Source organism: Pogoniulus pusillus, chromosome 1 (assembly GCF_015220805.1).
Source record: "Pogoniulus pusillus isolate bPogPus1 chromosome 1, bPogPus1.pri, whole genome shotgun sequence".
NCBI lineage: Eukaryota > Metazoa > Chordata > Aves > Piciformes > Lybiidae > Pogoniulus > Pogoniulus pusillus.
Window position 1 is genome coordinate 24,412,693 of NC_087264.1, and position 22,961 is coordinate 24,435,653.

The following is a 22,961-nucleotide window of genomic DNA, read 5'->3' on the forward strand; positions in this document are numbered from 1 at the left end:
TCCAGTCCAACCTAGCACCCAGCTCTAGACAATCAACCAGACCATGGCACTAAGTGCCCCAGCCAGCCTTGGCTTCAACACCTCCAGCCACAGAGACTCCACCACCTCCCTGGGCAGCCCATTCCAATGCCAATCACTCTCTCTGACAACAACTTCCTCCTAACATCCAGCCTAGACCTGCCCTGGCACAGTTTGAGACTCTGTCCCCTTCTTCTGTTGCTGCTTGCCTGGCAGAAGAGACCAACCCCACCTCCCTTCAGGGAGCTGCAGACAGCAATGAGGTCTGCCCTGAGCCTCCTCTTCTGCAGGCTGCACACCCCCAGCTCCCTCAGCCTCTCCTCACAGGGCTGTGCTCCAGGCCCCTCCCCAGCCTTGCTGCTCTTCTCTGGACACATTCCAGCACCTCAGCAGCTCTCTTCTATTGAGGAGCCCTGAACTGGAGCGTCTGCACCCACACTGCAGAGTGGACGTGTCACAGTCCAGCTCCCTTGCAGCTCTCAGGAGGTGCACAGGGAGCTATAAAGCAGAACTGCAGTTGTTCCGTTGGGTGAACTGGCCAAGCTCACCTGAAAGATTCACCTGGAGCCCCCATTACAAGAGGGCTGTGGAGATGCTGAAGTGTGTCCAGAGAAGGGCCACTGGGATGCTCAGAGGGCTGCAGTAGCTCTGCTGTGAGAACAGACTGAAAGAGTTGGGGCTGTGCAGCGTGGAGCAGAGGAGGCTCGCAGGGGACCTTCTTGTGGCCTTCCAGGATCTGAAGGGGCCTCCCAAAAAGCTGGGGAGGCTGTCAGGAGTGAGAGGACTGGGGGGAATGGAGCAAAGATGGAGATGAGGAGAGTCAGGCTGGAGGTGAGGAGGAAGTTGTTGAGCATGAGAGTGGCGAGAGGCTGGAATGGGTTGCCCAGGGAGGTGGTTGAGGCCCCATGGCTGGAGGTGTTTAAGGCCAGGCTGGCTGAGGCTGTGGGCAGCCTGCTCTAGGTTAGGGTGTCCCTGGGCATGGCAAGAGGGTTGGAAGTGTCTGCTCCTTGTGGCCCCTTCCAACCCTGACTGATTCTATGAACTCTCTCAACAGGATGCACTCTCCCCACCCCACTTTGGTTACCAGGTTAGTATGCGGTGAAGCCACTGCCACAGTACCTGAGCACACAGGGGTTTTGTTCTGCACGGAGGAGCCGCTAATGGGTTTGCCATCAGGTGTCACACACCAGCAGTATCCCGTGTAGGTATGGCACTGCACCTGGTCAACAAAACAAAGAGCAGGCATTTCATTCCTCCCTCTGTCACACATCACTTTTACTACAATCAGCATTTGTGTGGAAATCCCAAGCCAAGCACACCCAGAACATGTGCCTTGCAGTGAGGTCACACAGAGGAGTATTTTTGGCATTGCTGTCTTTTCCTCTCTTAAGAAAGGTTTCTCTTTCCAAAGAAAGATTATTTCTCCTGTTCTCTTCGCTGCAAACCAGGAGGCAGAAGAGGTTACAGGCAGTCAACTGAGAACACTTCAGCATGGAGATGCAACAATTGTGTCTCTGCTCATTCCACCCTCTGTTAAATCCCATTTAATAGCTGTCAAACTGCACCCCAGCTGGGCTGTGGAATGGCCACCCCAGCCCAATTCCACAGCTGATGCTTAAGAACAACATCTGTAGGCGTTTTAAGAGCAGTTTGTTCAGTAAACATGGCTAGAAAAATGCAACACTGACTTAGGTTAGCAAGCCTTCTGCAGGCAGATGTGAGCTCTCCTCTTACATCAGCCTAAGCAGCAGGAGCAGGATCATAGAATCAGCCAAGTTGGAAGAAACCTCCAGGATCATCCAACCTAGCACCCAGGCCTGGACAATCAACCAGACCATGGCACTAAGTGCCCCAGCCAGGCTTGGATTCAACATCTCCAGGCACGGCGACTCCACCACCTCCCTGGGCAGCCCATTCCAATGCCAATCACTCTCTCTGACAACAACTTCCTCCTAACATCCACCCTAGACCTGCCCTGGAACAGCTTGAGGCTGTGTAACCTTGTTCTGTTGCTGCTTGCCTGGCAGAAGAGACCAACCCCACCTGGCTACAGCCTTCCTTCAGGGAGTTGTAGCCAGCAATGAGGTCTGTCCTGAGCCTCCTCTTCTGCAGGTTGCACACTCCCAGCTCCCTCAGCCTCTCCTCACAGGGCTCTGCTCCAGGCCCCTCATCAGCTTCATTGCCCTTCTCTGGACACATTCCAACACCTCAACATCTCTCTTGGATTGAGGAGCTCAGAACTGGACACAGCACTCAAGGGGTGGCCTGAGCAGTGCTGAGCACAGGGGCAGAAGAACCTCCCTTGTCCTGCTGCCCACACTGCTCCTGAGCCAGGCCAGGATGCCACTGACTCTGCTGCCCACCTGGGCACACTGCTGCTTCCTCTTCAGCTACTATCTACCAGCACCCCCAGGTCCCTCTCTGCCTGGCTGCCCTCAGCCACTCTATCCCCAGCCTGTAGCACTGCATGGGCCATTATGGCCAAAGTGTAGAACCCTGCACTTGGCCTTGTTTAATCTCATGCTGTTGGAGCATCTATCTTAACCTTAATGCTCTGCTTCTCAACTGTAGTCTATTTCCATCCTCCACACAGAAGATCACCAGAATCACTAGTTTAGATGTGCACTTCCCAAACTGAGACCAAAAAAAGCTCAATCTAGCAGACTGGTCTTGGTAACATCCATGCAGATCCTAGTTCAGTGGCAGTGTAGATTCATCCACCTTAATCTAATTGCAGCCTTTGCCTCAGCTTTTTAGAGCAGTCAGCACTTGGATGAAATTCAGGCAGCCTTTGACTTCCCTCGAGACAAAAGCAAATTATCACTATGCAGGCATCTGTATAAATACTAACAAGCTCCAAAACCCTTTCTCTAGCAAAAAATAGTTTAGGATGGGGCTAGAATGCACATCAGTACTGCCAGGATCTTGAAAGGGTGTAGAAATGCCCCTGTTACTATAAGGTACTTCAGCACACTTCTAAACACAAGAAAGGCTAGCACAACACAGAATGAGCTCACTTCAGACACAGCCTTTTCACTTCTAAATCAATTATGGTCTGGTTTTCCTTTTTCCAAACAAACTCACTGAAGCCCAGGGATCAGTGCTGGGGCCAGTCCTGTTCAACATCTTTATCAGTGACATTGATGAGGGCACAGTCAGACAGAGTCTGCTCAGCAGGTTTGCTGCTGACACCAAGCTGGGAGGTTTAGCTAAGACAGCTAAAGGCTGTGTGGCTATCCAGAGACCTGGACAGACTTGAGAGCTGGGCACAGAAGAACCACAGAAGGTTCAGCAAGGACAAGTGCAGAGTCCTGCATCTGGGGAGGAGTAATAAACTGCACCAGTACAGGCTGGGAGGTGACTGCTGGAGAGCAGCCCTGTGGAGAGGGACCTGGGGGTGCTGGTGGAGAACATCCATGGCGCAGCAATGTGTCCTTGTGGCCAAGAAGGCCAATGGGATCCTGGGGTGTATTAGGAAGAGTGTGTCCACCAGATCAAGGGAGATTCTGCTACTCCTCTACTCTGCCCTGCTAAGACCTCACCGTGAGTACTGCCTCATCTTGAATAATGTGTTCAGTTTTGGGCTCCCCAGTTGAAGAGGGACAGGGATCTGCTGGAGAGGGTCCAGCGGAGGGCTACGAGGATGATGAGGGGACTGGAGGGCATGGCTGATGAGGAGAGGCTGAGGGACCTGGGGCTGTTTAGTCTGGAGAAGACTTCGAGGGGACTTGATAAATATTTATAACTATCTGAGGGCTGGCCAGGAGTGGGGGACAGGCTCTGCTTACTGCTCCCTGGGATACGACAAGCAGCAATGGATGGAAGCTGCAGCACAGGAGGTTCCAGCTCAACACAAGGGGGAACTTCTTTGCTGTAGGGGTCCCAGAGCACTGCACAGGCTGCCCAGAGAGGTTGTGGAGTCTCCTTCTATGGAGACTTTTGAGGCCTGACCGTTCCTCTATGATCTGTGTTAATGTGGTCCCACTGTGGCAGGGGAGTTGGACTCGATCTCTTTGGGTCCCTTCCAGCCCCTAACATCCTGTGATCCTGTAATTCTCCATTCCAGCCCTTCCCACAAAGAGGAGTGATGGGCTGTTTGCACCACTACCCTCATTAGAGATCCCTCAGAGCTCAGCCCAGCCCTTGCCCCTTGCTGACAGCTGGCTTCCATTCCCTAAGGTAGCAGAGTTTGTTCAGAGACTTAATGACAGTCTTTTTAAAAGGCCTTGAGCATCACATAAAACATGATCTAAGAGCAACTATAATACGGCACCATGTGTTTATCTTGGGCTTTCTGAAGTGCAAATCAATCATTTTGCTCAAGCAAGTTCACTTCTAGCAGCCAAAATCAACAACCACCTCAGGAACCCATGCTGCTGAAGTCACTGTCATCTGCACGCTTCCCTTTTCACTCCTACAGTGCATCACAACATCAGTTGTGAACTGCTCAAAAGCACTATGAATAGAATTAGACAATAATCGAGCTGCTACTACCCATCTTCCCCTTATCATCCTCAAGAGATCTCTGATCATCAAACTGCAGGAGGGTAGGTTTAGACTGGGCGCTGGGAAAATGAGGCGCCAAACCCAGATGTGTTTAAAGGTCATTTAGATGTGGCACTTGTGCATATGGATCAGGGATGAACTCTGTAGAATAGAATTCATGGTTGCACTTGATGATCACAAGGGTCTTTTCCAACCTGAATGATTCTGGGGTGCTGATTCCTTTGGCTCAATTGTTCATTCAAAAGCAGCGTGATGGAACTGCTTGGGTTTGCTCATTTAGCATTTGCCTTTGCTGCTCACACACACATTGCTGTGCTCACACTGCTCAGGCCACACCTTGAGTGCTGTGTCCAGTTCTGGGCTACTCAATCCAAGAGAGATGTTGGAATGTGTCCAGAGAAGGGTACCAAGGTTGGGATGGGCCTGGAGCACAGCCCTGTGAGGAGAGGCTGAGGGAGCTGGGGGTGTGCAGCCTGCAGAAGAGGAGGCTCAGGGCAGACCTCATGGCTGGCTACAGCTACCTGAAGGGAGGCTGTAGCCAGGTGGGGTTGGGCTCTTCTGCCAGGCAAGCAGCAACAGAACAAGGGGACAGAGTCTGAAGTTGTGCCAGGGGAGGTCTAGGCTGGATGTTAGGAGGAAGTTGTTGGCAGAGAGAGTGATTGGCATTGGAATGGGCTGCCCAGGGAGGTGGTGGAGTCTCTGTGGCTGGAGGTGTTGAAGCCAAGGCTGGCTGGGGCACTTAGTGCCACGGTCTGGTTGCTTGGCTAGGGCTGGGTGCAGGTTGGGCTGGCTGAGCTTGGAGGTCTCTTCCAGCCTGGTCTGTTCCATGATTCTGTGAAGTATTTGTGAGACATGAAATAGGTCTTTTAAATAGAGAAGACTTTCAAAAGCTGCAGTATCTTTTTTGCCTGGTGGTGAATGCTGAATGTAAAACTCAAGTTGGCTTTCTTGCCAGTGTTTAGTAAGAATGATTGGATAGGGCTGGGTGCTAAGTTGGACTGGATGAGCTTGGAGCTCTCTTCCAACCTGGTTGATTCTGTGATTCTATCACACCTGAGTACCTCTCAGCATATTTAGGTATCATAACCTGAGCCTACAGCTTGGAACGTGTAGCTTAAAGGATGAGAAAACAAACAGAAAACCAAACCAAACAAACAAAAATCCAAATGAAACAAACCAATCCCAAACAAAAAACAAACCCAAACCAACACACTGCTCTACTTATCTGTCACATCTCACTGGGCTGGCACTCAAAAAAGCTAAAGGCAATAAGCTGATGTGCTGCTACTTCTAACAGCTGTGTGCAAACAAACTGGGTCAAGTGTCAGCTACTCCAGAGCACCTCTAGTAAGGAATCTCAACAAGTTGGGTTCTTACTTTAAACTTGTCCAGTGAGCTTCCAATGATGAGTTAAGAGCCCACTTAACCCATCTACCTGAAAGTCAATCTCATTAAGGTCCCACTTAACCTATCTACCTGAAATTCAACCTCATTCTAATCCTACCCCCAGAGCAGCAAAGAGTTTTAAACACAATCAGTAAAGTAACTGTTTACTACACAGACCTAATTTGCAGTCAGTGAGTTAATTTGGGCTCTACCAAAACACATGCCAAAAAAAAGAGGTGTTTAACTTGGGTTTGGCTCAGTCTTCTAAAGCTGAGTGTTGTGTCAGAGAAAACACATTGTCAATTTTTAAACACAAAATAAGGTTGACAGCTAAGCAAGCCACAGCTACAGACTGCTCATCCCTGCTGGAAAGGCAGATGGCCTAGCTGACTGGACAGGGCTGGGTGCTAGGTTGGACTGGGTGATCTTGGAGGTCTCTCCCAATCTGGTTGATTCTATGAGAGGTAGGATCTGACATCTCCAGTGTACACCCTGTCCAACAGCTGAACACTGAGTTAGAATCTCAAAATCGTTTGAGTCTTCCAACATTGCCACCCCCTGCCCCCAAAAAAACCAACAGAAAACCAACCCACCCACAACACTCAAACTGCAGTTGTTAGCCCCAGTTGTGCAAGAAGACTGTTCCTGTTTTTCAGGAGTGAGAAGTTACACCATCTCAGCTGTGTCTCAACTCAACAAGGACTGCTCTGCCACCACTGCCTGAATTAGGAGCCCAGCATCAGCTTCCCCATCCTCCCCCCTGCCATTTAGATGTGTGAAATCAAACAGCAGCAAGCACAGCAGCCTCTGGCCACATGAATACACACATCTGCTCTCACCAACATGGAAACAAAGTGCAGTCACTGGCAGATGACTTTGCCTCTTACTTTCCTGAGGGAAGCAGCAGCTGTCCTTCGGGTTTCTTCAGTATCTGACCAGCAATGCAAGTATCACATTCCCAAGGAGCCCAAAGCTTTCAAGCAAGCAGCACCATCTCCTTACAACCATTGGACAAAGGAGGATCACAGGGCAGATTCCAGTTACAAACTGGGAACCTCATGCACACATATGAGAGGAGAGCTGGGGCAAAGAGAGAGTGATTTGCATTGGAATGGGCTGCCCAGGGAGGTGGGGGAGTCACTATCTCTGGAGGTGTTGAAGCCAAGCCTGGCTGGGGCACTTAGTGCCATGGTCTGGTTGACTGGATAGGGCTGGGTGCTAGGTTGGACTGGCTGAGCTTGGAGGTCTCTTCTAACCTGGTTGATTCTATGATTCAAAGCAGGAATTTCAGATTAGTGAAACCAGTCTCTGTGGAGTCACAGAAAGATTCAGTGGGGTGTGGAGTTACAGAAAGGTCATTGTAAGAGGTGTGAGAGCACCTTGGGCAAGTACTGGGCTGAGCAGAGGAACAGCAACACCCAAACTAGCCTTCCCCTGATGTTCAGATGAAAAGTATGGTAACTAACTCCTATACCATAAACATTTTCTGGCTCCTTTCATAAAGAAGGGCAGAGTGGAGAAGGGGGAGGGGAACCCAACCAAACCACCACAAAAAAACATTCCCTCTGTAGAAGTAACACTTCTACAAGAGAAGTTAAAACACAGCCAGTTTTTGAAGTTGCTGCTGAGGTTGAGGCAGCAGAGTTGCTGCCTGCACTCAGGCCACTGGGCAAGGCTCCAAACCCTGGCTACACCCAGGTGCACATTGCAGACAAGGTATAAAAGCTAAGGAAATTGTGCCAAGCCAGGAGGTCATCTGGCCTGACCCAGAGTAGAAGCCAGTGTCACACTGCCATTCTTTAATCAAGCCTTTCACAGGATGTTAGGGGCTGGAAGGGATCCAAGGAGATCATCCAGTCCAACCTCCCTGCCAGAGCAGAGAAACACATCCAGACAGGCCTTGAAAGACCCAGAGGAGGAGACTCCACAACCTCTCTGGGCAGCCTGTGCAGTGCTCTTGGACCCTTACAGCAAAGAAGTTCCTCCTTGTATTGAGGCAGAGCCTCTTTTGCTGCAGCTTCTATCCATTGCTCCTTGTCCTATCCCAGGGTGCAGTGAGCAGAGCCTGTCCCCCACTCCTGGCCCCCAGCCCTCAGGTGTTTATAAACATTTATCAAATCCCCTCTCAGTCTTCTCCAGACTAAGCAGCCCCGGGTGCCTCAGCCTCTCCTCATCAGCCATGCCCTCCAGTCCCCTCTCCAGCAGATCCCTATACCTCTTCAACTGGGAAGCTCAAACAGTATTCAAGATGAGGTCTCAGCAGGGCAGAGTAGAGGGGCAGGAGAACCTCCCTTGATCTGCTGGACACACTCTTCCTAATACACCCCAAGATCCCATTGGCCCTCCTGGCCACCAGGGCACATTACTGCCCCATGGATGTTCTCCATCAGTGCCCCCAGGTCCCTCTCCACAGGGCTGCTCTCCAGCAGTCACCTCCCAGCCTGTACTGCTGCAGTTTATTACTCCTCCCCAGATGCAGGACTCTGCACTTGTCCTTGCTGAACCTCATCTGGTTCCTCTATGCCCAGCTCTCAGTCTATGCAGGTCTCTCTGGATGGCAGTACAGCCTGCAGCTGTCTCAGCCAAGCCTCCCAGCTTGGGGTCAGCAGCAAACCTGCTGAGCAGACTGTCTGTCTGTGCCCTCATCAATGTCACTGATGAAGATGTTGAACAGGACTGGCCCCAGCACTAATCCCTGGAGCACATCCTGTAACCAGTTCCTGACCCACCTCACTGTCTGCTCTTCCATCCCACAGTTCCTCAGCTTGCTCACTAAAATGTCATGGAACACAGTGTCAAAGGCCTTGCTAAGCACAAAGTAGACTACAGCCACTGCTCTCCCTAAATCTACCCACTCAGTTATGGCATCATAAAGTGCTATCAGATTAGTTAAGCATGAACTCCCCTTGGGAAATCCATGGTGACTACTCCTGACAACCTTCTTCTCTTTGCTGTTCAGTCTAGAGAAGAGGAGGCTCCCAGGTGACCTTCTTGTGACCTTCCAGGATCTGAAGGGGGCCTACAAAAAAAGCTGGGGAGGGACTTTTTAGGCTCTCAGGGAGTGACAGGACTGGGGGGGAAAGGAGCAAAGCTGGAGGTGGGGAGATTCAGAGTGGCTGTGAGGAAGAAGTTGTTGAGGATGAGAGTGGTGAGAGGCTGGAATGGGTTGCCCAGGGAGGGGGTTGAGGCCCCATGGCTGGAGATGTTTAAGGCCAGGCTGGATGAGGCTGTGGGCAGCCTGCTCTAGGGTAGAGTGTCCCTGGGCATGGTAGGGGAGCTGTAACTAGATGATCCTTGTGGTCCCTTCCAACCCTGACTGATTCTATGAATGTATGATTCTTCCAAGTGCCTTCAGTTGCCCTCCAGCAGGACCCACTCCATCGTTTTTCCAGGGAAAATTTCTGGCTCAACCCATTGAGGCTCATCTGAGAAGTCCTCCAAACCCGAGTCAGAGTTGCACAGCTCTGCACTCTGGCCTGATGCTGTTCATCCTCAGCTCTGCACTGGTTTCAATGTCTTGCTGTATGCTGAATCTTGTCACACTTTCTGCTGGACTAAGCCAACCAATCTGCAGGTCGCCTTGCCTATACTAGTGTGATGGTTTGGGTGTTCCCTGCCCCCCCACACTTAAGAAAGTCACCCAGGCTAGACTCAGCTGAGCTGGAAGTGGAATGAATGAAGCTATAGTTACAGCTTAGCACAATGTACCAGCAGGTATTTACAATATAGACAGAAATAGACAAGGTAAAAAGTAATACAGAAACACAGCAGCCCTCCCAGAAACCTAAGTCCACAGCAAGGCTCCCAAACACCTTCCTCCCACCCCTCTACCTTATCCCAGACTTTGCCTTATGTTCAAGGTGAGTTTGGAGGGTTGGCCAAAGGGGGTTAGGAAGCAGAAGGATTAGTTACAGAGGTGGTAGGTTAGGTTAAAGAGAGAAGTGCAGCCCCAATGACAGAGAGCAAACATCTCCCTTATCTATGTTTATGTTCTTGTTCTTACCCATCTCAGCAAGCCTATGAGTGCAGCAGACATCACCACTGTTTCCTTTTCGCAGCCGAGCATCTAATTCTCCTCACCAAAATATCCCAACTAGGCTCAAACCAGCACATCCCTCTAAGGTGGCAATGCCTCTAAATCTGGAACTCACCAAAATATCCCAACTAGGCTCAAACCAGCACATCCCTCTAAGGTGGCAATGCCTCTAAATCTGGAACTCACCAATTCCATAGAATCAGTCAGGGTTGGAAGGGACCACAAGGATCACCTAGTTACAACCCCCCTCCATCATCTCATTCTTCTCACCAAAACATTCCATCTAGTTTCAAACTAGCACAACTGCCTCTTAAGTTTGAGCTTCCTTGGGAGTGCAAGCCCCTGAGTAATTTTTTCCCTTGTTCTCTGCTAACATTTAATTCCTACCAAATGCTGCTGTGCAGACCAATGTCACCACTAGGGCTGCACAGAGCAGCCGCCTCCTGCAAGTCTCTGCAGCGTGCAAGGAACGCTTGCTCCAGAGGAATTTCACTGTTCAAATAGCCAGGGAAAGAAGCAATATGCGGCAGAAGAACCTTAGCCATGGTCAAAGGCAATCCCAACACAGTCTCTGGCACAGATACTGCTTTTAGCTCAGGAAAGGGCTAAAACTCATGGGAGGCTCTCTGAGTCTTTATGGATAGACTTTAATCTAGCAAGACTGTGTTCTTTCCTTCTGAAAGGAGAAGCTCAGTCCTTGAGAACTTGGAGTAGGAGCACTGAACAATGGAATAATAGACAGCATCCAGGAAATGCAGGACATGCCCAGACAGAGCCTCACAGCACTGTGCTGCATTAAGCAGTGAGTTTGTCATTCTGCCCACCACAGAATCACAGAATCAGCCAGGCTGGAAGGGACCTCCAAGATCATCCAGCCCAACCTAGCACCCAGCCCTGGCCAATCAACCAGACCACGGCACTAAGTGCCCCAGACAGCCTTGGCTTCAACACCTCCAGGCACAGCAACTCCACCACCTCCCTGGGCAGCCCATTCCAATGCCAATCACTCTCTCTGCCAACAACTTCCTCCTAACATCCAGCCTAGACCTCCCCTGGCACAACCGCATTCTGTTGCTGGTTGCTTCAGAGAAGAGACGAACCCGCACCTGGCTACAGCCTCCCTTCAGGTAGCTGTAGATAGCAATGAGGTGATGCTACACTGGTTAATGCAGATGAAAAGACTTGGATGATGAAGTCACTAAAAGCTGAGAGGACTCCTTGTGCCTTTTAGAAAGGAATTTGTCTGTGGGATTTAGGAGAGAGCAGTACTTTGTACGCGTATCAGCACAGCACAGAATGAAAGCATTGCTACGGACCACAATACAGATCACTCTTTCCAAACAGACTTGTATTTCCAGATGTGGGAGTGCTCTGGAAACTGTCTGATAAGAGAAAACTCCTCGGACAAAGTTAGCCCACCCAGGGGTCTTGCCCTAAGACAAGAGGTTTGACTGACGCTCTGTAAGATAAATCACAGTGGTTTCGTGGCTGCAGCAGTAGCTGCAGCTTTGAGAGCCCTAAACTCCAAGAAACTCTCCAATGAGACTTGCTCTCAGCCACTTGCAAGGAGAAGAAATCAGTGCCAGACAGTGGAAGGTGGTGGCAAGCAGCAAGACGCACCAGAAAAAGCCCCACAAGACTACACTCCCAAAGAGAGGTTAACAACATTCGTGATCACATTAACCTGTTTGAACCAGAGCCCATTTAAAGTCTCAGCAACCGTTACTAAAGCACTGCTTGGGGGAAAACTATGAAGCAAGTGAAGTGTCTCTTAGTCTGTGGCAACAAGCCCAATGGCACTAGGCAGCAAGAGTGTACAGATTACCCAACAGAGCCTATTAGAAGGAACAGATCACAGCAGGTTAAGTGCAGCATGGAAAGAGAATGGCATTTATGCAAAATGCAGCACAAGAGCAAAGGAGAAAGTAAGCCTGGGGAACAGAAACTGGTTTTAGTCATGTCCAGTTCTGCACAAGAGTACATGGCCTCAGTTTCATCACAGAATCAACCAGGTTGGCATCCTGGGCTGGCTCAGGAGCAGTGTGGGCAGCAGGACAAGGGAGGTTCTTCTGCCCCTGTGCTCAGCACTGGTCAGGCCACACCTTGAGTGTTGTGTCCAGTTCTGGGCTCCTCAATTCAAAAGAGATGTTGAGGTGCTGGAAGGTGTTGAGAGAAGGGCAGCAAGGATGGGGAGGGGCCTGGAGCACAGCCCTGTGAGGAGAGGCTGAGGGAGCTGGGGGTGTGCAGCCTGCAGAAGAGCAGGCTCAGGGCAGACCTCATTGCTCTCTGCAACTCCCTGAAGGGAGGCTGTAGCCGGGTAGGTGTTGGTCTCTTCTGCCAGGCAAGCAGCAACAGAACAAGGGGACACAGTCTCAAGCTGTGCCAGGGCAGGTCTAGGCTGGATGTTAGGAGGAAGTTGTTGGCAGAGAGAGCAATTGGCATTGGAATGGGCTGCCCAGGGAGGTGGTGGAGTCGCCGTGCCTGGAGGTGTTGAAGCCAAGGCTGGCTGGGGCACTTAGTGCCATGGTCTGGTTGATTGGCCAGGGCTGGGTGCTAGGCTGGGCGAGCTTGGAGGTCTCTTCCAACTTGGCTGATTCTATGAATCTATCTACAACAGAGGTTCAACTCAAGACCTGAAAGCAAGCCAAACAGTTCTTGAATGATGTAACAATTAAGGCATTTGGTCTTCTAAATATATGCCTGCATCTTTGTGTCCCTTCTGATCAGATTTTTACTTCTGCCCAAAATATTCTCCCCATAGCAGTTAGACAGAAGAGGGAAGTTACTGAAAAGTCTTCTCCTGCCAACTCTACATAGAGGAGATAGCCTGAGGCGTAGACATCTGCTTAGATCCTTGCTAGGATGGGATGCAAGTATGAAGAGCATGGTGGGTAGCTCACCCAGAAAATCTGAGGTATGCTGCTTCTCCCCTGAACTTCCCAACTGAGATTTTGGAGTTTGGAAGGAGCAACCAAGTACTGAACCAGAATAAATATCAGTTCAGAGCTGACTTCAGCAAAGCCTCACAGACTTTAAGAGCTGTCCTACAGCCTCTTTGCAAAATAGAACCCAGGAATGCCAATTCTCTGCACAAGAGAGGCAGCATCCAAACCATCTCTACCAGATGAGTTCTATTTACAAGCTGCTGGAAGCAAAAACCGTTTAAGCTGTTCACTGCAACACTCATTTTTGCACAGCCTTTTAACAAAACCAAACTTTAATTAATTTGGAAGGGAAGCCAAAGATTGAAACCAGGTGGATTGCTCCAGTGTTGTTTTTTATCCACATCTCATGCAGGGACAATTACCTGAGATGCTACAACAGAAACGATGAAGCTGGTTCCTGAGGTATGTGGAGCATGGGGTATTTTTATGATTCAAGGAATGATATGAATTTCAGTTAATTCCAGCTACAAAGGGATCAGAGCCTTCCTTCCCCATGCCAGGTAAAACAGAGATAGGGCTGAAAAAAGGAAGAATGTGAACTATGGCTCAGTTGCCAGCTGCAAACACACTGTTTCTGTAAGCAGCTTCATGCTAACCTTCCACCCACAACCCACACTGGCCAGAGAACATGCAGGAAAGAGGCCCAGCAACTGATCTGCAATTCAGGCACTGGCACCAAACTTTCAAACAGACCTAGCTGAAACAAAGCTTCATCCATTGCACTCTCAGCCCAGCTCACTAGGATAAAAATGTCAACTGCACCCCTTACTTCACTCTCCAAGATGCTGATGGAGAAGTGGTAGAATTACAGAATCAGCCAGGTAGGAAGAGACCTCCAAGCTCATCCAGTCCAGCCTAGCACCCAGCCCCAGACAATCAACCAGACCATGGCACTAAGTGCCTCATTCAGCCTTGGCTTCAACACCTCCAGGCAGGGGGACTCCACCACCTCCCTGGGCAGCCCATTCCAATGCCAATCACTCTCTCTGCCAACAACTTCCTCCTAACATCCAGCCCACACATCTCCTGGCACAATTCTCCCGGCAGGGACATGAGCAAGTCAGCCTTCCTCTGCCCCTTGTCCTCAAGTTTACCATGGAACACTTAGCTCACCCACTGTGCTTGGTTGTAGAAATATTCCCCTCTGGTGCCAACACAACCCCAACAGCTCTACCCAAAATCAGATCTCAGCTGAGTGCAGTCAGACTGCAAGAAGCTGCAACCACCTTTTCTCTTACGCTCACCTTCCCAAGATGATCCACGTACATCTAACACTGCTCCAAAGTATGCAAAGTTGGCAGGGGAGATAAAACATCTCCCACCTCACCATTAAAAAAACAAAACAAACACTCCCACACAGCAGAAAAAGGGAGGGTAAGGCTGATGGGGGGGGAATAAAAACTTTTGGTGGGTTATCACAAAAAAGAAATCTTTCCTCTCTTCTTCTTCCCCCAGGCACCACTAAGTGTTTGAACCAACCCCAAAGCTCTCTGTCTCATCTTTTTGAAGCCAATATTGATTATATTTTGGATTTTTTCTTTCTTTTCCTTTAGAAGACTTTGCAAACAGTAGCTAATGAATCTTCACACTTGTCTGAGGCACAAGACTTCCAGTGCAGCGCTAGACACAGGAAAGCTATGGTGATAAACTTTGTGCCATTTACCTACAGTCACAAAGAGGTCATCAGAGTTGCAGGGGCTTGGCTTTTTGAGGTGCATGCCAAAGTAGGCAGAGAGCAGAACCCTCCTGCTTGTGAGACAGCTGCAGATGAGCCATTTTTAACAGCCAGTTCAGTTTGTATGGGGAAGGTTACTCAATATTCCAGTGGTAACAGGACCAAGCATCACTCTGCACTTCCAAGGCAGAGTTGAACCCAAGGCAGAGTTTGAATTGAATCTAGCCAGGGAGGAAAAGGCCCTGGGGGTCTGGACTGATGAAAAGCTCAACATGAGCCTGCAGTGTGACTTCAGCCCAGACAGCCAGCTGTGTCCTGGGCTGCAGCAAAAGCAGGGCAAGGGAGGGGACTCTCTTCTTTACTCTGCTCTCCTCAGACCCCACCTGGAGTCCTGTGAACAGTTCTGGAGCCCTCAACACAAGGAGGACATGGAACTGTTGGAGTCAGTCCAGAGGAGGTCACGAGGATGTTGAGAGGGCTGCAGCAGCTCTGCTATGAGGACAGGCTGAGAGAGTTGGGGCTCTGCAGCCTGGAGAAAAGAAGGCTTTGAGGAGACTTTGGAGTGGCCTTGTAGTGTCTGAAGTGGGCTACAGGAAGGCTGGGGAGGGACTATTGACAAGGTCTTGTAATGACAGGACAAGAGGCAATGGTTTTAAACCGGAAAAGGGGAGATTTAGACTAGATATTAGCAGGAAGTTCTTTACAGTGAGGGTGGTGAGACACTGGCACAGGATGCCCAGGGAGGCGGTGGCTGCTCCCTCCCTGGGGGTGTTCAAGGCGAGTTTGGATGAGGCCTTGAGCAGCCTGTTCTAGTGGGAGGTACCCCTGCCTATGGCAGGGGGTAGGAGCTGCATGATCCTTGAGGTCCCTTCCAACCTAGACCATTCTATGATTCCCTTCTAAGTCAAAGGGAACACCAAGAATTTCTCCCATGGCAGGGGGTTGGAGCCAGATGATCCTTGTGGTCTTTCCAGCCCTGACCGGTTCTGTGATTGTGCCTCACCTTTGCAAACTACTCCTCCCAAAGTCCAACTTCACAAGGGCTTCCACTTTGCAGCAGCAATTTCAACTTCTCAGGAATTCCATAGGAGCACTTCCAACCCAGCTGTCTCTGAGAGGTACCCAGCAACCAGGACTATTTTCTCACAGATCCTTAAGGCAAACAAACCAAAAGCCTCCTCTGCCACCTGTGCCTAAGATAACTGCTTCTCAAGACAAGCTGCAAGGCAAAACAACCCCAGCACATAATTTACTTCCAGAAAGTGAACACTGAAGAGCCAAAACCCCAAAGCAACCCCATTTCCTGTCTGCCAGATCCCTAAGCTAAAACATGGCATTGAATAGGATGGAGATGTCTGCCACTAACAATTACCTTGCAGAGGGAGAAGGCTCAACAGACTTCTCTTTTGCTGGGACAAAGCACACGTAGCAGTAGAAGCAGTACACCCTGTTCTGTGTGAGTCACAGCTCTTTCTGCAGGGAACTGGGGGTGTGCAGTCTGCAGAAGAGGAGGCTCAGGGCAGACCTCATTGCTGGCTACAGCTATCTGAAGGGAGGCTGTAGCCAGGTGGGCTTGGGCTCTTCTGCCAGGCACCCAGGGACAGAACAAGGGGACACAGCCTCAAGCTGTGCCAGGGGAGGTTCAGGCTGGATGTTAGGAGGAAGTTGTTGTCAGAGAGAGTGATTGGCATTGGAATGGGCTGCCCAGGGAGGTGGTGGAGTCGCCATGCCTGGAGGTGTTGAAGCCAAGCCTGGCTGGGGCACTTAGTGCCATGGTCTGGTTGATTGTCTGGGGCTGGGTGCTAGGTTGGAGTGGATGAGCTTGGAGGTCTCTTCCAGCCTGGCTGAGTCTGTGATTCTAAGTCCCCACGGGGGTTAACCACGTGCCCAGCTGGGTTAACCACTTTTGATTAAGTAGCAGAGTGTGCACCTTTGCTGCAGTTGTCACATGCCTCATGCCTTAGCAGTTAGGCTTCTGCAGCCACTGGGATCCCAGCTGAAGGAAGTCAACAGAGGTTTTACCTGTGTGAATGATCCATCCTCATTGCATTCTGGGATGAAGACTGCTTCCTGGGGTTTCTTTGCCTGCTCCAGTGCTTGAGTTCTCTCCAACCGACACTTGCTTTGACCAGCATCTACAGAGAGGAAAGACAAACTCACTTCGATGGCACACACCATTTGGCCTCTTCAAAAGCTACCAGATGTACCATGCAGCTGCTGGAGTGAGGGAACCCAAACAAGGACAAAGGCTCCAAGGACTATTACCTGCACATTAATAAGGCAACTACAGAGGTGGAACACCCCAAAACCAAATATGAACAAGGACAATCAAACTGTGAGGCAGTTAAGCGCTGCCTAATTTCCTAGACAACCATTTTCATGGTTATCCAAGAGCTCCAAAAGCTTTCTCCAAGAATCACAGACTCACAGAATGTCTCATATTGGCAAAGCCCTTCAAGGTCAGAGTCCAATCATTAGTCTCACACTGACAAGTCCTTGACTCAACCAAAGCCCTCAGCACTGTGAATCGCTGTGGTTGGAAAGGAGCACCAGCATCAGCCAGTCCAACCTTCATCCCAGCAGCCTTCAGCACCAGACCATAGCCTCAAGCACCACAGCCACTCTCCTCTTAAACCCCTCCAGGGATGGTGGCTCCACCACCTCCCTGGGCAGCCCATTCCCTGAGCTGAAAGATTTTGGTGATTGTATGTCATAGTTTGTGAAGGTGTTCAAAGCCTGGCTGGGGCAGTTAGTGCCACGGTCTGGTTGTAACTGGTTGGAAGAGACCTCCAAGATAATGCATCCCTGTCCAATCAACCAGACCATGGCACTAAGTGCCCCATCCAGGCTTTGCTTCAACACCTCCAGGGAACAGCGACTCCACCACCTCCCTGGAATTTGATAAAGACCTAGAGCAAAGCTTTCCAACCGAGTACTCCTGTGTCCAGCCTGCCAGCACCACTTCAGATTAAACACATCACATTTACTTCCCATGAAGGATTTCACAACCTTCCTGAGATTCTGGGAAACGAACCCTTCTCTTTGGAGAAAGTCATCATCTGTGGACGTGCTGAGGTGTGTCCAGAGCAGGGCCATGAGGATGCTCAGAGGGCTGCAGCACCTCTGCTATAAGGACAGACTGAAAGAGTTGGGGCTGTGAGGTCTGGAGACAGAAGAGGAGGCTCCCAGGTGACCTTCTTGTGGCATTCCAGGATCTGAAGGGGTCTCCAAAAAAGCTGGGAAGGGACATTTTAGGCTGTTAGGAGTGACAGGACTTGGGGGGAATGGAGCAAAGATGGAGGTGGGGAGAGTCAGACTGGACATGAGGAGGAAGTTGTTGAGCATGAGAGTGGTGAGAGGCTGGAATGGGTTGCCCAGGGAGGGGGTTGAGGCCCTGTCCCTGGAGATGTTTAAGGGCAGGCTGGATGAGGCTGTGGGCAGCCTGCTCTAGGGTAGAGTGTCCCTGGCCATGGCAGAGGGGCTGGAACTGGCTGCTCCTTGTGGTCCCTTCCAACCCTGGCTGATTCTGTTTACAGCAATAGCATCCAGCAGAGACATCTGTAGCTCAGACACTGAGTCACAAAGCAAGAAGGCTCACATCAGCTCTGTCACTGACCTGCCGAGTGTCTCCAAGTTGGGCACCTTGCCTTCTTTTGACCTTGTGTCCCTTCAGGTCCTATGCCACTCATTTTTAAACTACAATTTGTTTGTGGGGTATCTGCACAAGGAATGCTCTTAGCACAAGGAGCTTTGATGTCAGGTGGACCCATTAAGAGCTTGTATAAAGAGCAAGGCTGTTACTTAGGGATGAAAATGCTTTCACTGAACTGAGAGAAGCAGCTGGTGAGGCTTTGTTTTGGGTTTCCCCCCCTCATTACTCACTATACAACCTTTAAGCTGGAATCTCCATTATCTCCCTTGCTTGCTGATCGAATGATCAGGTCTCCTTTGCACACCTCCAAAGGAGGATGGTCCTGCCAGCAGCACTGGCTCACACTTCCAACACATGCTCATTCCTTCAGCCAAAAGGAAGCACTGGCAATGCTGTTAACTGCAACACCTATCACCTGTAGATCTCCTCTTCAAACGTCAGAGTCTAACCTTGCTTGGTATGGCACAGGACATTCTTACACAACAGATGGTGTGGCTGCACCTTCTGCTTCAGAGCTAGTTGCCAGAGTAAAAAAACACCTTCAAGTGCTGCTTCACAGGAGGCAACTAAGTACCACCTGCATGTATAGGGAGAGGAAAAAGAGAGCTGCAAATCTCTCAGGTGACAAAGCAGACTCAGAAACAGATGTGTGGTTTCTATTCTCTCCACCTGAAGCTGCAGGACTACAGACAGACACATCTGGTTCCTTTCCTGAACAGAAGACAGAAGGTAAAACATCTCCACAGGACACCTAACTTTAGAGCTGTTGCACTCCCTGCGACGTGACTGAAGCTGAACACTTCACCTCACGGCCAGCAGGAACAAACTTCTTGTAGCCCAATACGTGAGCAGCCCAGGCAGAAGGGAGACAACTTCCACCTTCCTTCAGCTGCACAACTTCTGAGCATCTCTGCGCAGGAAGGTCCTTACCATAGGGAGAAGGTCACGTAAACACCTGGCTGCCAAGCTGACCGCTTTAACCGGCCCTTAGACGTTCAACTCTACTGCACAGGGCAGTGCCACAACCCCACACAGGGACACACCGCAACACACAGCACTGCATTGCACAACACCACACAGGGACACACTGCAACACACAGCACTGCATTGCACAACACCACACAGGGACACACTGCAACACACAGCACTGCATTGCACACCACCACACAAGGACACACTGCAACACACAGCACTGCACCACCACCACCCCACACAGGGACACACCGCAACACACAGCACTGCATTGCACAACACCACACAGGGACACACTGCAACACACAGCACTGCATTGCACAACACCACACAGGGACACACTGCAACACACAGCACTGCATTGCACAACACCACACAGGGACACACTGCAACACACAGCACTGCATTGCACACCACCACACAAGGACACACTGCAACACACAGCACTGCATTGCACAACACCACACAGGGACACACTGCAACACACAGCACTGCACTGCACACCACCACACAAGGACACACTGCAACACACAGCACTGCACCACCACCACCCCACACAGGGACACACTGCAACACACAGCACTGCACCACCACCCCCCCACACAGGGACACACCGCAACACACAGCACTGCACCACCACAACCCCACACAGGGACACACCGCAACACACAGCACTGCACACCACCACACAGGGACACACTGCAACACACAGCACTGCATTGCACAACACCACACAGGGACACACCGCAACACACAGCACTGCACCACCACAACCCCACACAGGGACACACCGCAACACACAGCACTGCATTGCACAACACCACACAGGGACATACTGCAACACACAGCACTGCATTGCACAACACCACACAGGGACACACCGCAACACACAGCACTGCATTGCACAACCCCACACAGGGACACACCGCAACACACAGCACTGCATTGCACAACACCACACAGGGACACACCGCAACACACAGCACTGCATTGCACAACCCCACACAGGGACACACCGCAACACACAGCACTGCACCACACAGCACTGCATTGCACAACACCACACAGGGCAGCACCACAACACTGCACCAACGCACCACACAGCACCACAACAGTGCGCTGCGCAGCACCATACCACCACAACCCCACACAGGGCACCACCACCACAACACCACACCACAGCACCCTAATGCCACACCATGCAGCACCACACCACCACCACACCGCACATTGCAGCACCACACCACCACATTTGAGGGCTGCTCCTCTTGCAGCATCCTGTTCTGCCATTGAGCTTAAGGAACGTCTCTTCACAAACTGCTGCTCGAGTGCAGAGAAGAGCTCTTCTCCCACTGACAAACACTCAGTCCTACTTATCTCTCCCATGCTCCCCTCATTGATTTTCAAAGGCTGCGACAGCCCTTTTACAGCCTTGCCTTGGAAGCAGCAGCTCCACTGCACAGGCAGCAGAGGTGTGTGCATACCACTGTCTTTTTTTTGGCCTGTTGTTTCACAGCACGGTGCCAGTAAAAACAGTGCCTTTAATATCAACATTTACCAGTTTGTTTTTAAAAGGGCTGTCAATCCTCCTCGCTCTCACTCCACAGGCTGTTTTTGTAGTCTTTGCACCAACATGTGATTTCAGAGGGTTGACTTCACCTTGCTATTTTTGTTAATTAGAAAATGTGAAATATTACATAAATGCCAACCACTAAAGCTTGGCTGCCAAACAGCTCACGCCAGAGAAAAGAACCATCACAATGATGTTATAGAATCAGCCAGGTTGGAAGAGACCTCCAAGCTCAGCCAGTGCAACCTAGCACCCAGCTCTAGACAATCAACCAGACCATGGCACTAAGTGCCTCAGCCAGGCTTGGCTTCAACACCTCCAGGCACGGCGACTCCACCACCTCCCTGGGCAGCCCATTCCAATGCCAATCACTCTCTCTGACAACAACTTCCTCCTAACATCCAGCCTAGACCTCCCCTGCCACAACTTGAGACTCTGTCCCCTTCTTCTGTTGCTGGGTGCCTGGCAGCAGAGCCCAACCCCACCTGGCTACAGCCTCCCTTCATGTAGTTGTAGCCAGCAATGAGGTCTGCCCTGAGCCTCCTCTTCTGCAGGCTGCACACCCCCAGCTCCCTCAGCCTCTCCTCATCAGCCTTGTGTACCATTCCCCCTAGTCCTGTCACTCTCTCAGAGCCTAAAAAGTCCTTCCCCAGCTTTTTTGTAGGCCCTCTTCAGATACTGGAGGCTACACTAAGATCTGTCTTACTTTTAACCTGCATCTTTCTGTATCTAGCTGTAAATATGTGCAATCTATTGTGAATATCTGCTTGTACATTGTGCTAAGCTGTGAATATAAAGCTTCACTCCTTAACCCATTCCAGGGTCTCACCACTCTCATGGTGAAGAACTTCCTCTTCACATCCAGGCTGAATTTAGCCTGTAAAACTGAAAGAAAAGAAAGATTGCAAAACATCCCCTCCTGTCCAGTCAGAACAGTAGACAGAGGAGAAAAACTACCCTTTAAACAACTCCACTCCTAGTCAGAAAGAGAACTTCCTTGCCAGTACATCAGCCAAAATTTTTGTTCAGCCAGGTGCCCTGGGAGGGCTGAAGACCTCTGTTACAACTCCCACTGGTAACTCAGAGAGGTTCCTTCTCCACAGTAGCTTGTGATCCAAGGACAAGCTCTACACCAGCTGAGTTGCAGGAATCTAAAGGCAGCTTTTAGGCTATTTCCCCCGTTTTAGGATGTTTGGGTTTTTTCCACTTAAAGAGGCCAAGCAAGTTCCTAGAAACCCACCAGTTAACACAGAACTTGAATGTGTTTTAAGCCACAGATATCCAACATACCTCAACCACCACTGCATAATCTGTGACAGACTGCCAAGACTCATTTCACAAGCATTTGTCCTTCAGCCCTGCAAAGCTCTGAAGCAGCACTCTCGTTTGACACCAGCCCTTAAGATGCCTGCTGACAAAAGATGCAGGTAGGAGTGCTTGGCTGTGTGTGTTATGCACAGCTATGCCATCTGGAACTGTTCTCTGGAATCTCAATTGGGCTCCATTTGTCATGGCTGTCCTAGTTTGACCATTTTAAGCTACTCGTGACTTTTAACCCTTTGTGATGTGCAAGAAAGGGTTCGGAGGGAGTTCAGCACTGAAGGAATTCCATGGAAAAGCACGTGAAGAAGCTAGCGAGGAGTGAAAGCTGAGTAAGAGTTATAGTTCCCAAAGGGCTGGCAAGATTTCATCTTTAAAGGTCCTTAGCTTCTTGAAAGAGAGAGCAGAGAGCTAAGCTGAATCAAAAAGGTTCTGTTCTGACTATAGAAACCACCATGTTTGCCTTGGCAGAAGCACACTTCGAGCTATCGGGAGACGAAATTAGAAACTTGAGGTGATCTGGGGTGCGGAGCTCTGCCTTGCTGCCCTTATTTTAGTTACCTGGTGGGGTTTTTACCCCCTCCTCAAAGAAGGAAGCACGAGTTAAAGTTTGCTCACTTCATAAAGGTAAGCTTACAGTATCTGTCACAACTGACTAGGCCTAGTGTCCCAGGGGATCCCTCTTCCAGGATGTTCCCACTTAGAGTGTCTCATGCAGAGGAAAACAAAGGATGTTCAGGGTGAACCTGGTGCCCTACAGCAGAGAAGGTGCTCAAATGCTGCTGTTGATCCCTTTCTTTGCTTGAGAACAAGATAACAACCTGGCTAAGTGGCTGCAGTTTGGCATACCAGTCTGTATTCGTCAAGAATGGTGACCTCCA

At 50.3% G+C, this 22,961-nt stretch overlaps 1 protein-coding gene across 4 annotated transcripts in view; it reads right to left on the minus strand.

The window, feature by feature from the left end:
- The window catches only part of SMOC1 (SPARC related modular calcium binding 1), a 167,395-nt gene that overhangs the window by 90,043 nt on the left and 54,391 nt on the right, over nucleotides 1–22,961 (minus strand). For all 4 annotated transcript variants that reach the window (XM_064144178.1, XM_064144187.1, XM_064144170.1 and 1 more), the window contains exons 3-4: nucleotides 16,589–16,701; nucleotides 1,138–1,237 (exon numbers count right to left, since the gene is read on the minus strand). In XM_064144178.1, the coding sequence (XP_064000248.1) occupies nucleotides 1,138–1,237; nucleotides 16,589–16,701 (213 nt within the window). The remainder of the gene's footprint in view (nucleotides 1–1,137; nucleotides 1,238–16,588; nucleotides 16,702–22,961) is intronic.